We start from the raw sequence: 12918 nt of genomic DNA on the forward strand, positions 1-12918 counted from the left end.
AAACAAAACAAATCCATATACAACCTCTCCAGGGGAGTCCAGGGCAGTGGGAGGACCATTGCTGTGGGTATGGCAGCTCCCCTCTGATACAGACAGAGCAGAGCCCCTAGACAGCCTTCCTGCCCACATGCCCTGCCCATGTTCCAACCTTTTTTGCTGTGATATGACAGGAGTCTTGAAGTTGTGGCTGTACTGTAAGTTCCAAGAGCAGCAAGTTCAACATCCATAGATTCTTTTGTATTTCCCAGTGTCATTCACGGTGTTGAGCTTATGGCAAGTGCACAGTGAATACTTACTGTCCAAATAAAATAGCAATTTACACTAATTGTGTGTTGAGGCACAGGTGAATTTGGATGGCAGCATGAGAAAACAACAAAAACCCAAAGACCTAGAGCTCCATAAAAAGAGAGAATGCAAAAGTGGAGAAAGCTAATACCAAGATAAACACTTTACTGAAAATTTGATCCAAAAACCCCAAAGAATTTTCCCCATTGCAGAGCCCAATTAAGCAACTTTTTGTTTTATTATAATGCTGTTTTTCTTAAGTAACCAAGGTTTCCGAAAGACAACCAGTAAATCAGAACCAAATTATCAAACGTGGACAAACCAGAAAGCAACACAGTACAGTGAAAACGCAAGGACTCTGGCATATGGCAGACATAGCTACAAAGCCCAGTTCTACCACAAATTAGCAGTGTGGACTCAGGAAAATTACTTATATTCTCTGGACCTAAATTCTCTCAATGATTAGGTGGGAGAAAAACTCATATAGCTCACTGCATTATGAAAACCAAGTTTTAGAGAGTGGGCATAAAGATCCTGGCTCAGAGGAATCACAAAATAACATTATTTCTTGTGTTTACTCAACAGTTGAGTGCCTTCTATGAGCCAGATATGGTTGTAGGCACTGCTGATAGATTAGAGAATAAAAAAGGCAAATGCATGTGCTCATGGACCAGAGATTACTATCTTTAGCCCTTGTGACAATAGGATAAAAGCTCCAGTCTCTCTCCCCATGAAAATACACATCATTTCCAAACACATATTATGCCTGCAGTTGCAAGGCAGTCAAGGATCTCATGAAATCCTGCGGTTCCCTCTTGTGATCTTACTCTATCCCTAGATCAGTCAGGGTCTCCTAAATAAGTTTAGTAAGAATGAATCAGGATGTATAATAGACTCAGGACCCCATTTCTGATTTACCTGAAAAGATTACCCTAGGGTGAGAAGTAGGAATATGGATATTATCAAGTGTCCCAGGAGAATCTTATCATCTAAGGAAACACTGCCTAAGATCTCAAACTCTGGCACACTTGGTTTTCCTAAGCTTATCCACCCTGTTATCTAACTATAAATAAAATTTCTGCTAGATCCTGGCATATAGTAGGAACTCAGTGTACTTCTCAGTGATGGGAAGTGAAGGCTATATCCACATATACTTCCCTAGATGACTAACACAAAATTATCAGTCCCATAGTTTATCCAGGCAGAAGTATCTACTAAACGACCACAATGTAAAAAGGCTTAGAAAGCAGAAAAAAAATGAAAGGCAAGAGCTAAGGCATCACAAACCACTGATACATACCTGGTGCTACTCTCAGAGATGGAAAGAGAACAAAAGGATAATGACTCGACTGAGGCTAGGATTTGGATGCCCCATCTCCAGCTCCATCCATCCTTTCCCTGTCCCCATTTCTTGGTTCCTAGTTTCACTTTCTCCTCCACCAAAAACATCACTGGTCTTCAAGCAGGAAATAGACAAACTTCAAACAAAATCAAGTACAAAGTACACCTATGGGAGCCTGGTTAATAACATCATGTTTTTCCCTCCATGGACTGCACAGGCATATTCTCCAAAAACAAAAACAAAACCCTCAACTGAAACGTTCACATTTTACAACCTCAGACAACAAGTATTAGGGCAATCATTTGTCTGGGAGTTCTGTGGTAATTCTAAATTCAAATATTCCATTCTATGGTCCCAGAGACCAATGGTAAGTCCTGGAAAATCCCAATATGTCAGTATCCAAATTACATAGTCTTTTCACTTAGAAGCAATCCCACTATCAGGCCCCATACCCAATATGTGGCTGGGTAAAATGTGGCCTTCGCAAGTGAACCAAGCACTGCTCCCATTGTATAAATGGACATACGATGCAAGACTCTGTTTTAAATCAGAATCACACAGCACAGCAAAATATAAGCCTCATCCCTGCCATCCCCAAAACTTAACCATACCAGAAATGGTGAAATGGTCAACTAACCTTTTCTCAGGCTTCACGAGATAGAGTCCATAACCAACCTTGGCAGGCAAGACCAATTCCTTTCAGGGACAGGTAAGTTTTTCCCTTGCTAGCTAAATTCATCTTGTGTGACCTGTTAGTATTCCCTTTCCTGTCTTGCCTAATTTTCCTCCAAAATAAGCTCTCCTTGACCTGTCTTCCTTATCTGATTGTTTTTCTACAACAACAGCAAAATCACAAAACAGAACTTGATGACAAATTCTTATTACAAGATAAAATTTAGAAGCCTTCTTTTATATGCCAAAACAAGTGGCATTTGTGGGTTATATCCACGCTTGATGTCTGTACTGAACTGGTAATCAAGGGTAATCTGCCACAGTAATACTGCCCAATCTTGTAGCAGTGTAGCTCAAGAAACTTACCTCTGGAAAACTGTGTCCTTCTATTCCCTCCCAACTACCGGCATAGCCCCATTAATCTAACTCTCTTGTCCTTGTGAGGTTGTCATTATCAGAAGATAAGCACAGGGGAAAAAAATCCAAATAAAAGAGAACACATATGAGACACTGTCAATCTGGAAAACCATTCAGCGGTTTCTAATAAAGGTAAAACATACTCACTGTATGACTTGAAAATCCCACTCCTAGCTATTTACACAAGAGAAATAAATTTAGGTTTGCACAACCTGTAAGCAACTGCTTTTAGTGTTTTACTCATAATTACCAATTACTGGAAACAACCTAAATGTACTTCAATTGGTGAATAAACTGCTGTATAGATATTCCATGGAATATTAGTGAGCAATGAAAAGAGCTGAACTATTGAATCAGGCAACAACATGGAAGAATTTCAATGCATTACACTCAGTGAAAGAAACCAGACTCAAATGGCAACACAGGGTATGACACCATTTACATGAAATCTAGAAAAGGCAAAAGTCTAGGCACAGACTTTAGAGCAGTACTTGTCAGGGACTGTGGGTGGAGGGAAAGACTGACCACAAAGGGGCATAAGGAAACTTTACAAGGTGTTCAAATTGCTCTCTATCTTGATGGTGGTAATGGTTACAAGACTACATTTACCAAAATTTAAAGAACTACAATAGTTGATTTTACTGTATGTAAATTGTATCTAAACAAACCAAGGTTTATAACCAATTTAAATACCAATAAAAAACCATGAAAGAGAAAGAAAGAAAAAGAATATATTTGAAATGGGGGCTAGAGTTTCAAAATTAATAGTGAGTTTCAATGGTACTTTATCTTGAAAAGAAAAAGGGAGAAGTTTATCTGATATTTAACCAAATTTAGGTTATAATTGAAAATATGTGTTAATTCTTAGAACAAAAAATGATTCCATTTTTTATTTGTTATATAACTTCAGCAACAAGACTTATGTCAGCAGGACAAAATATCTTTCATTTTATACTTGACTTTTCATAGCACTATTATAAAGAAGATCATTTTTCCCCAAAATACTTAGAGCATCTCTTTTCACTAAAGACTTCTCTTAATCCCTGAAAGGTCCTAATATTTCTCTTTAATGCCTATCAAGTCAATATCTTAATCAATTTTCTCTTTTTTAATGGTTATCTGGCCTAACTCAGTCAGATCTTAATTGGGCCATGGCACATGATTCCAGCAGTTTCCCAATGTCACTTTCATAGAGTCCATGAACTATTTTCTCTTTTGCAAGATCTGAAATTTCTCTTTGTAATCAACTTACTTTGCATACATATTGTATGGATGGGTAATGATCAGACAATCAGAGAGAGGCCAGCCTACAAAACTGCTGGTGTTAAGTGGCAAGTAAATTTGTGGTAGAGAAAAATTATGTAAGTGATGAGTCTTTAGTGAATATAATCATAACTTTTACTTCCCTCTGTTGCCTCATAACTGCACAGAGTCAGATAATGAATACATCAAATAATGCATTTTAAGCTGAGGATGCCTTGTATTTTATCAATGACACTTTGTTGGTGTTCTTCCAACTCTGATAACCCACATTCCCTCATTGAGCATGCACTATTATGCCAGACTGTAATATCACAGGACTGTAAAAATGCTATAAAAATGGCTTAGATGCTTTGATAAGTATGGCAGGAAGACAAGGTGAAACAGCATCATCACCATCATCTTGTCTAACATCTTACTCAGTGTTTACTGAGCACCTACCACAAACCAGGTCTTAAGAGCTTCCCTTATACTAATTTAACCTTCTCAACATGCCCATGAGGTCATTACCATTAATATTCTCGTTTGATAGACAGGCAAAGGAGTCTCCGAGCTGTTCAGTGAATTACCCAGGCACCCAGCAGGTCCTGGGAGGAGCTGGGGTTCACATCTAGCCCGGTTGCAGATGTTGCACATGTAAAGCATTTAAAGACAACACTGTGACTGCTATGATCCCAGGGAAGAGTCGTGCACTGTGGAGGCAGTGACAAACCATGAGCAGGCCTGAGCCCATTCTGTACCCCAGGTCTCCAGGGCGGCTGTAGCTCTGAGAGCCACACCCCATAGACAATCCACAAGCATCTGTCAAATCACTTGAGAGTCAGGATTTGCCGACTAAAACACAAACAACTTCTGCAGCAGCAAGGGCAGGAAGCAAGGAAGAGCAAAGGAACAAAACCTGCCAATGGGCTCTTCCCAGCCCCAGCGCTCTGGGAAGGAGGCTGCTGAAGGCAGTGAGGTGGGCCACCGCTGTCACCCAACAGCTGCTGTCCTGTCCTGCTCTTCACACAGGAGGCAAGCTGTACAAGCAGATTCTTGCACCCACACTTTAGAAAAATCAGACTAAATATAGCCAAGTTTGCTCTCATGAGCCAGCTCAGAGCGGGTGGTGCTGCTACATTCCACTTCAGAAAACTGGGGAGGAATCAACTTGATTTACAAGAGAGCAGCTTTCCACGCTTGCTCTTGTGGTTTCAAAAGGGCCATATGCAAGATCTAACTGGACTGTGGGGAATGTTGCAGGTTTGGCCAGGCAAATAATACAGCCCTTAGGAAAAGGACTTTACCAGACATGAGTTAGGAGGCTCCCCATTCACTTTCCTTCCTATAAAGGACTAAACTACCACATCCCTGGGACATGGGGGAAATCCATTAGGAAGCACACATTATACATACACTACTCAGTTTTATGCCTTTTCCCGGATTCCCACCCATCAAAATCCTACTCAAAAGCTCACTCAATGCTATTCCTTTTGTTAGGCTATCCCCATCCAGCTCAGAACTAAATGCTCCATTTGTTCTCAGACCTCCCACGTTATGGTGCTTGTACTTTTATTTAGCACTTATATCATTCAGTCTAATCTGCTTCTCTGTCTCCTTCCCCCAGTGGAGGCTGCAGGGAAGGGCTGGGGCTGGCAGAGGGCAGAGTGGGCTAAGCTCCCTTCCTTATTACACTCCCTACCACATCTCATAGAGTTCCTTGTACATGGGTGCTACTCTACTGCTTATCAACAAATACACACAATCTGCTTGAATTCTTGTTACAATATCCCCTCTTTCTCATAATTAAATACACAACATCTGACACTCACTCACCGGAGTTCAAGCGTGGGCTTCAGATCCCCAGTTCCCCCTACCTTTACCTTTAACATGTCACCACATCATCCACTGTGACTCAGCATTACAAAACACAGCTACACCAGCAAAGGTTTCCCAGTTTCTGCTTCTCAGCACCAGCCCTTGTTTCTTCAGGCATGAGAGAACAGCAAGGCAGATGAGAAAGAAAGGGTGGGATAAAAGGAATTAGGAAGGGCTGGGCTAGGCAATACAACAGTACGATTAGACTGAAGCCCTGTCTGAACTAGCTAAGAGGGCTACAAAAGAGATGGGGGTGGCAGGAACTGCTGCCACAGCAAGTTTCAAACTAGGTTGGAGGCCCCAATTCTTGTTCACACAGTCACTGGACAGGAATTTTCAATGACGAACTTCTAGCCGTCAATCTCCTTCCTAAAACAAAGTGATCAACAGAAACTGCTGATGCAGGAAAGTCAGATCTGGTGGTCTAGAGAACATAATAAAAATAAGAAAAAAAGACCCACAGGAATAAGTGAATGGGAGAGAATCAGGGAGTAATTAGTTTAACAATCACACCATGAAGCTGCCCCAGAGTTAAGTACCTATGAGGGAAACTTGTCCATCATCTCACTGCCTTCACGACATCTGCTCTACAGAGGAACACCGTTGGAAGTTCTCATTAAGTGTGTATGGGAGTTACTGCGGAAATCAAAAGCAGTCATAAACCCACCCATTCCTTCATTTGTCTCCATTCATTCATTCATTCAAGCTTCATGGATGAGGCATGAGACATAGTCCTTGCCCTTAGAAAGTGCCACCAGTAGAAGAGGTACATTCAAATGATGTTCTCAAGAAGAAAAGGTAGTTAGGAAAGCATAGGTAAGCTAGTTAGGAAAGCATAGGTAAGCTAACACCAAGAGAGTCACAAAGAGGCAGGACAGAGCTTCTTGTGTTCTATGAAGGGAAATCCATCAGAATTACACTTCTGGTCTCCCTCTTCACCCTCCAGGTCCTCCTCAGGAGAGGAGAAGTCAACTCTCTGATGAGCAAGTCTGTGAAAAGGCACAAAGCATAGGTTCCCCCCCTCTTCCTTTGGGTCCCACCTGCCTGCTGCAGGAGCCCATGTTATCTCTGCTCTCCAGCTGTCAGTGGTATAGAGCAGGGGTCCCCAACCCCTGGGTGGTGAACTGGTATCAGTCCATGGCCTATTCAGGAAATGTGCCACACAGCAGCAGGTGAGCAGTGAGCAAGCAAGCATTACCGCCTGAGCTCTACCTCCTGTCAGATCAGCGGAGGCATTACATTCTCAGAGGAGTGCAAACCCTACTGTGAATTGCACATGCGAGAGATCTAGGTTGCACATTTCTTATGAGAATCTAATACCTGATGATCTGAGGTGGAACAGTTTCATCCCAAAACCATCCCCCATGGAAAAACTGTCTGCCATAAATCTTATCCCTGGTGCCAAAAAGGTTAAGGGCCACTAGTGTAGAGGGAGGCATCCCTGTGATGGGTAAGTTCACTGCTGGGTACGATATTAGCAAGCCCACTCACTCTCCAACCCAAAGTCAGAAAAAATTACCCACTATACCCTTGTGATAAAAATGATGTTTTTATCTCCCATGTGACTCCTTTTACTCTCTGTGATGCAGTTCTGAATTCAAGTTGGGTACATTTATGGGGCTGCAAAGCCCAGTGTTTACCATGACTGCTTCTATTTGTCACAAGTGTTTGACGTGATCTCACTTCCCATTTTCCCAGTCACTGTTATTATTACTTAGCCTTACAATATTCTGGCGATGGGTAGTTTCTGCATTCTCCTACAGGATAAAAAACATAGAACCTGAGCACCGAATGACTTATCAGAAGATATTTGGTAAGCTAATGTGTTCACTGATGATGGAAAATTCAGATTTCTTAATATAGATGTCATTAAGAGCATATAGTCTTGCATTTGACATGTTTTTCTAGGGGAGAGAGGTGAGTGCTGAATATTGGAAATCATTTTTCTGCCATGTGAGAGGTGCTATCCTGTTAGACCTGGAATAGAAATTACCATGTACAATGTCCATCCTCCCTACTTTTTTCATAAATCTCTGAGGATGAAGCAAGAAAAGGAATTGGGGATGAGGGGTAAAAAACCCTTCTCTAGATCTAGGGACTCGTGCATTTATATGTCATTCATGAAACAAATGACTGTGGGCCTCCTAAGTGCCAGGCACCACCCTGGAATACAGAGATGAATACAAAGATGAATACAACACTGTCCCCAATGAATCCACATTTTTCTTCTCCCTGAATAATAGTGCAACCCACTTCCGTTAGAAAACATCAATAGGTGCAACCATCTATACATAGTCTGTCCATAGAGAATGGAATAGTTTGGGGTCCCTGCTACCTCCTTCCAAGAGGTCCTAGTTCCTAGTCCTGCTAATTTGTTTCACAAGACACTGCTTTTGTTTTTGTTTTTTAAAAAAGACAATGGATGCCAGTATAATCCTAATCCAAATGCAGACCATAAGATCGTACCCTGTTCTGTGGCTGGAAAGCACACTTGTAAGCTGCCCATAAATGCAAAGCATGGGTCGCAACCAGACTAGGAGACATAGATAGGACGTAGCAATTAAACTAAGAAGAAAACATAACCCAGGGTAGTTACAAAACAATAAACAAAGGGCACCTCTTTTTCATCTTAAACACACAGCTGCAGGTTCAGTAAAATGAATGAGAGAACTACTTGCTATTAACACTTTTACAAATTCAAGTTCAAGTTTACTTAAGAAAAATGTTACACATAGTAAAAAACCTTCTAATTTGTTACTAATTAGAAAAACTGGCTGGCATGAATAAGTGAAAATTCAGGATATAAAACACATGCCAATTAGTATAGCTTTTCTTAAGAGACGGGATGTGAGTACAAGTAATATTTACTTAGGATACAGGTTCCAGACACCCTTCCAGAAGCCCCCTCCTTTATTTAATCCTCACAATGTTCCCAGGAGGTAATCAGTAGTGAGCCCATTTTTTCCAGATGTGGAGACTAAAGCTTAGATGTTAAGTAATTCGAACTGTATTTTCTATTCCAGTTCCTCTGGCAAAACTCCTTATTCTCTGAAGCAGCATTTCTCAATGAGTTGGGAAAACTGGTCATTACTTGACCATGGCTTGGCAACATGATATGGGAAGGCCATGCACTGCAGGCCATGGATTATCTCTGGCCATGGGCACAAAATACCAATAGCAGCCCCCAGCAGCAGTTCCTACATATCCCAAATGTGCCCAGAGACAATGTCACTCAGCAGTAGATGTAAACTACTGCTCTAAAAGATTTTTTGGGCATCAAGACAAAAGACTGAAGAGAAGGGCACTTCGAGGTGGGCGGATCACGAGGTCAAGAGATCGAGACCATCCTGGCTAACACGGTGAAACCCCGTCTCTACTAAAAATGCAAAAAAATTAACCGGGCCTGGTGGCAAGCGCTTGTAGTCCCAGCTACTCGGGAGGCTGAGGCAGGAGATTGGGGTGAACCCAGGAGGCGGAGCTTGCAGTGAACCGAGATCATGTGCCTGGGTGACAGAGCAAAACACCATCTCAAAAAAAAAAACAAAAACAAAAAAAAGGCCCGTCTTCCAATCTGTCAGAAGTCCCTGATTGTATGGCATTTAGGCTTCCAAGAAAGCCCCATGTACCCTTATAGAACCAGTTACAAAACCTCCATGAATATATTTGCCATGCAATGAATGAGCATTGAGTACCTATTATGGGCCAAGTACTGTGCTATAAGCTGGGAATATAAAGTCCAAGTCTAACCCGCAAGGGGGTTAGAGTTTAGTAAGAGGTAGATTAAGTATGATAAGTGTTAAGATAAATGTGAGCAGGAGGCACCTCCCATAGACTGGAAAGAGTGCTGAGAAGGCAGAAGAGAAAGGAGGGCTGGGACAGGTTCCCAGAGCAAGTGACATTTCCCCTGAGGCTTGAAAGACCAAGTAGGAGTAACCAGGAAGAGACTGGTCCAGGCTGACCTCTTTGCAAAGACAAAAGATAAGAATCATATTTGCAGTTAAAGTTAAAAATACTTCCTTCATTCTTTGAGACCTCACTGTGATTCAAACTCAGGATCTCCTGTTTACTAGACAGGTACTTTAACCAAATAAGTTACTAGAAAATAAACTCTCCATAGTCCACATGTACTTCCTTCCTAAGTTCTTGTTTTTGTAAAGTCTGGCTTCACTGGTATAATCACCCATTAGGCAAGAAATAAGACGAATTTATACTTCTTACAGTGGACAAGAAATTGTTTTCGAGAACAGTGTGGACTAGCAACAAGGGGGAGTGTCCCTGTCTTGGGGACACGGGAGTGGTGAAGAGGAGAGGTCATAATCAGTGCCACCTGATGGGTGACGTAGAAGAGATATTTAAGGAGTACGTCAACATATCCTTGGTCTCAAGCTCAAGATGAACTTTATCTCGGCTTTTGTTTTGTTTTTTTGGCATCTGAAGTCTTGACTCACTATCAATCATAACGATACAAAAAAAAAAAAAGAGAGAGAGAGAGAGAGAGAGATTCTCACCCTACTGGTACATTTGCACTGACAAGAAAACCTAGAAAAATCTTGGTTGTAAGAGAGAGGACTTCATTTTTGTTAATAAAGTTAGGAAAGCTGGAAGTGGCTGGCTGTGGATCTCTGAACCTGAGATAGCCCAAAGGCAAGAGTTTCCCGAGTTTATGGGTGCTGAGTGTAGGAGCTGGGTTGTTGCTACTTCGGGTTCTTAAGACAGTCGTTATAAGGGGAGCAAGAGTCAGATTAGTTCAGTTTCTTTCTCTTGGGGCAGGGAGCACAGGGAGGAGCAAGCCAGCCCTTGTGGTTCCTTCTGGTCTCTAGCCTACAAGGAATAGGCTCATTTCCCCTTGGCAAGGCGCCTGAAGCAGCTGGCAAGCATGCCTCCTCTCCCTACCTCAGTACCCGCTCTGACCTGACCGCACTCAGAAACCAAAATTCTGTAGGTGAATGTAGGCTCCCATTTTGTCCCACAATCATTTCATCATTTAGGTACAGCTTGACCTCTAATGTGACATCACAAACGCTTCTGGTCCACAATTTTTTTTTCCTTCTTCAGAAACTACCCTAAACAAGGAAGTTTGTGTTCCAAGGTAAGAGAATCGGAAATGAAAAACTCAGGATCCCTCATGAACAGCCCGACCCTGCTTTCAACCAGGAAGTTCAAGGGAGGCAGGACTGTATGGTCAAAACTGCAAAGTCGAAGCTCAAGACTGTAAGAAGAAAGTGGTCTTCAAAGAAAAGGATTCACCCAAATCGAAGAGGTGGTTGCACTTCTTTTCCCTGGCTGATTACATTACATGTCTGTAAACTTTGCTAAGCCCGGGGCGCTGACTGTATAAGCAGAGACAGGTGTAGGGACACCTCTACCCTCTGGATACATCTGCGGCCGCCGCTGCTGGGTGCACAGGACGAAGGGCCCTCGACCCAATCCCAGTCCAAGCTTCCGGATGACGCACCTGGGCCGGGGACCTCTCCCACGTGAGGGGGCCAACCAAGCATCCCCAGCCCTGGGGCCACCCAGCCCGCTCCGGAGGGAAGGGGCAGGGAAAAAGGGCATCCCGGGGCCAAACCTCATGCCGGATCCTCCGGCTTTCCCCCCATTTCCAGGATATCGTTTCGCATCAGGGACACTCGTCTCCACACCTCCTACCTCAAAGTCTTGCGCACCTACCCTTAACGTCTCTCCAAAGCAACTGAATTAAAGCGCCTACTGGCCTTGGCGGCGCAGGTGAGTGCCAAGAGGTGAAGGAGGAAGGGGCCCGCTCTCCGCCACCCCCTTTCCTCGCCTCCCCACGATCGCCAAGCTTCATCGGGGATGTGTGGCTTGGGGTGCGCGGGTTAAGAAGGAGCTCAAAAATGCCCCAAGCGTCCCTTACCTTCCACAGCCATTCTCTCAGAGCTTCCCTAACGCATGCATAATTTTCTTGGCCGAGGTACTCCTCCTGCCCCGCGCTCCCCCCCTCCTCTAGCTTTCGCCTAAATATTCTGAGCTTATCTGCTCCAGGACCAACCTGCCGCGGTCACGCAAAGCGAGGCAGCCGGCTCCGGGCTTGGCGCGCGCAGGGCGTCCTGGGAAGTGTAGTTCCCTCCCTTCACTCGGACTCGGGAGAGCACCCCGACTCCAACGCGGATCGCCGACTGTCCCCACACTCGGACAGCAGCTCCAGCTTCGGCTGACCAGACCGAGTAATCTCTCCTGGGGAAGTTGTGAGGGGACCCAGGACGCCTGGGGTGTGGGAAGGGGGGGGGGGTCCCGGGAAGCGGTGTGGACTACATCTCCCAGGAGGCCGTGCGCTGAGATAGCTTCGGTGCTAAGAGTAGGGACCCGTGATTGAGCCCTTCCCTGTCCATTACAAGGGGGTTGGTACGTAGCAGGTGTGGTGAGGTGGGCAGGTGCCGGGCAGCAGTGTGATGAGCTCCCCCGGGCTCGTCCGCTGGCCTCTGCCGCAGGTACCGCCCCCTGACCTCCTGAACCACCATTTAGTAGGGAGAGCAGAACCACTGTCCTCCTGTGGTTCTCCACCTGGGCCAGAGAGCGCTGCCCAGGCTGAGGTTGAAACTTGTTCCTTCGCACCCTGAGATGTATGGGTTTTGTGGGGGAATTCCGCCGGTTGATACAGCCGTCTTCTGATCCTACAGGGTGGTTCAGGTGGCTAAATACTTGGCATGGGGGTGTAGGGGAGGAGGAGTGGCTTAAACCCCAATAGGCAACATCCCCAAGGGGTTGTTAGGAGCAAAGTCGGAACCCGGATTGTACCGGAGGAGGTCGGATGAAAGCCTGCCTGGCTTCCAGGATAGGAGGCTTTCAATTTGGCTAGCCTTGGAGCCTGCTGACAGCCTGTGATAGGGCCTAATAATTAACAGTGCCTGAGAATCACGTTCCTTCAACTTCTGAAAACTACGTCCTAGCTGTAGGTGCTGGGGATGATATAAGCAGACAGGATAGGGGGAATCACGTGGATAGCAATACAATTCGACAGCTGGTAAAAATTAAGTTTCTAAACATTTTTTCCTGCATATGAAAATACGGATACAGTTGTGGCTGTAAAGGGTAAGGGAATAGCCACAGGAATAAATCTGGCTCAA

At 44.1% G+C, this 12918-nt stretch overlaps 1 protein-coding gene across 4 annotated transcripts in view; it reads right to left on the reverse strand.

Annotated features, from left to right (window-relative positions):
• The window catches only part of SAMD12 (sterile alpha motif domain containing 12), a 474157-nt gene extending 462289 nt beyond the window's left edge, over positions 1–11868 (reverse strand). For 3 of the 4 annotated variants that reach the window (XR_012093747.1, XM_008001424.3, XM_073018325.1), the window contains exon 1: positions 11709–11868. Coding sequence is in view for 3 of the 4 variants with exons in the window: in XM_008001424.3 (XP_007999615.1) it covers positions 11709–11721 (13 nt within the window). In the remaining variant the exon portion in view is untranslated. The remainder of the gene's footprint in view (positions 1–11708) is intronic. The other variant, XM_073018326.1, reaches the window with a different exon arrangement.
• Between the last annotated feature and the right edge of the window lie 1050 nt (positions 11869–12918).

This window comes from Chlorocebus sabaeus, chromosome 8, assembly GCF_047675955.1.
Source record: "Chlorocebus sabaeus isolate Y175 chromosome 8, mChlSab1.0.hap1, whole genome shotgun sequence".
NCBI lineage: Eukaryota > Metazoa > Chordata > Mammalia > Primates > Cercopithecidae > Chlorocebus > Chlorocebus sabaeus.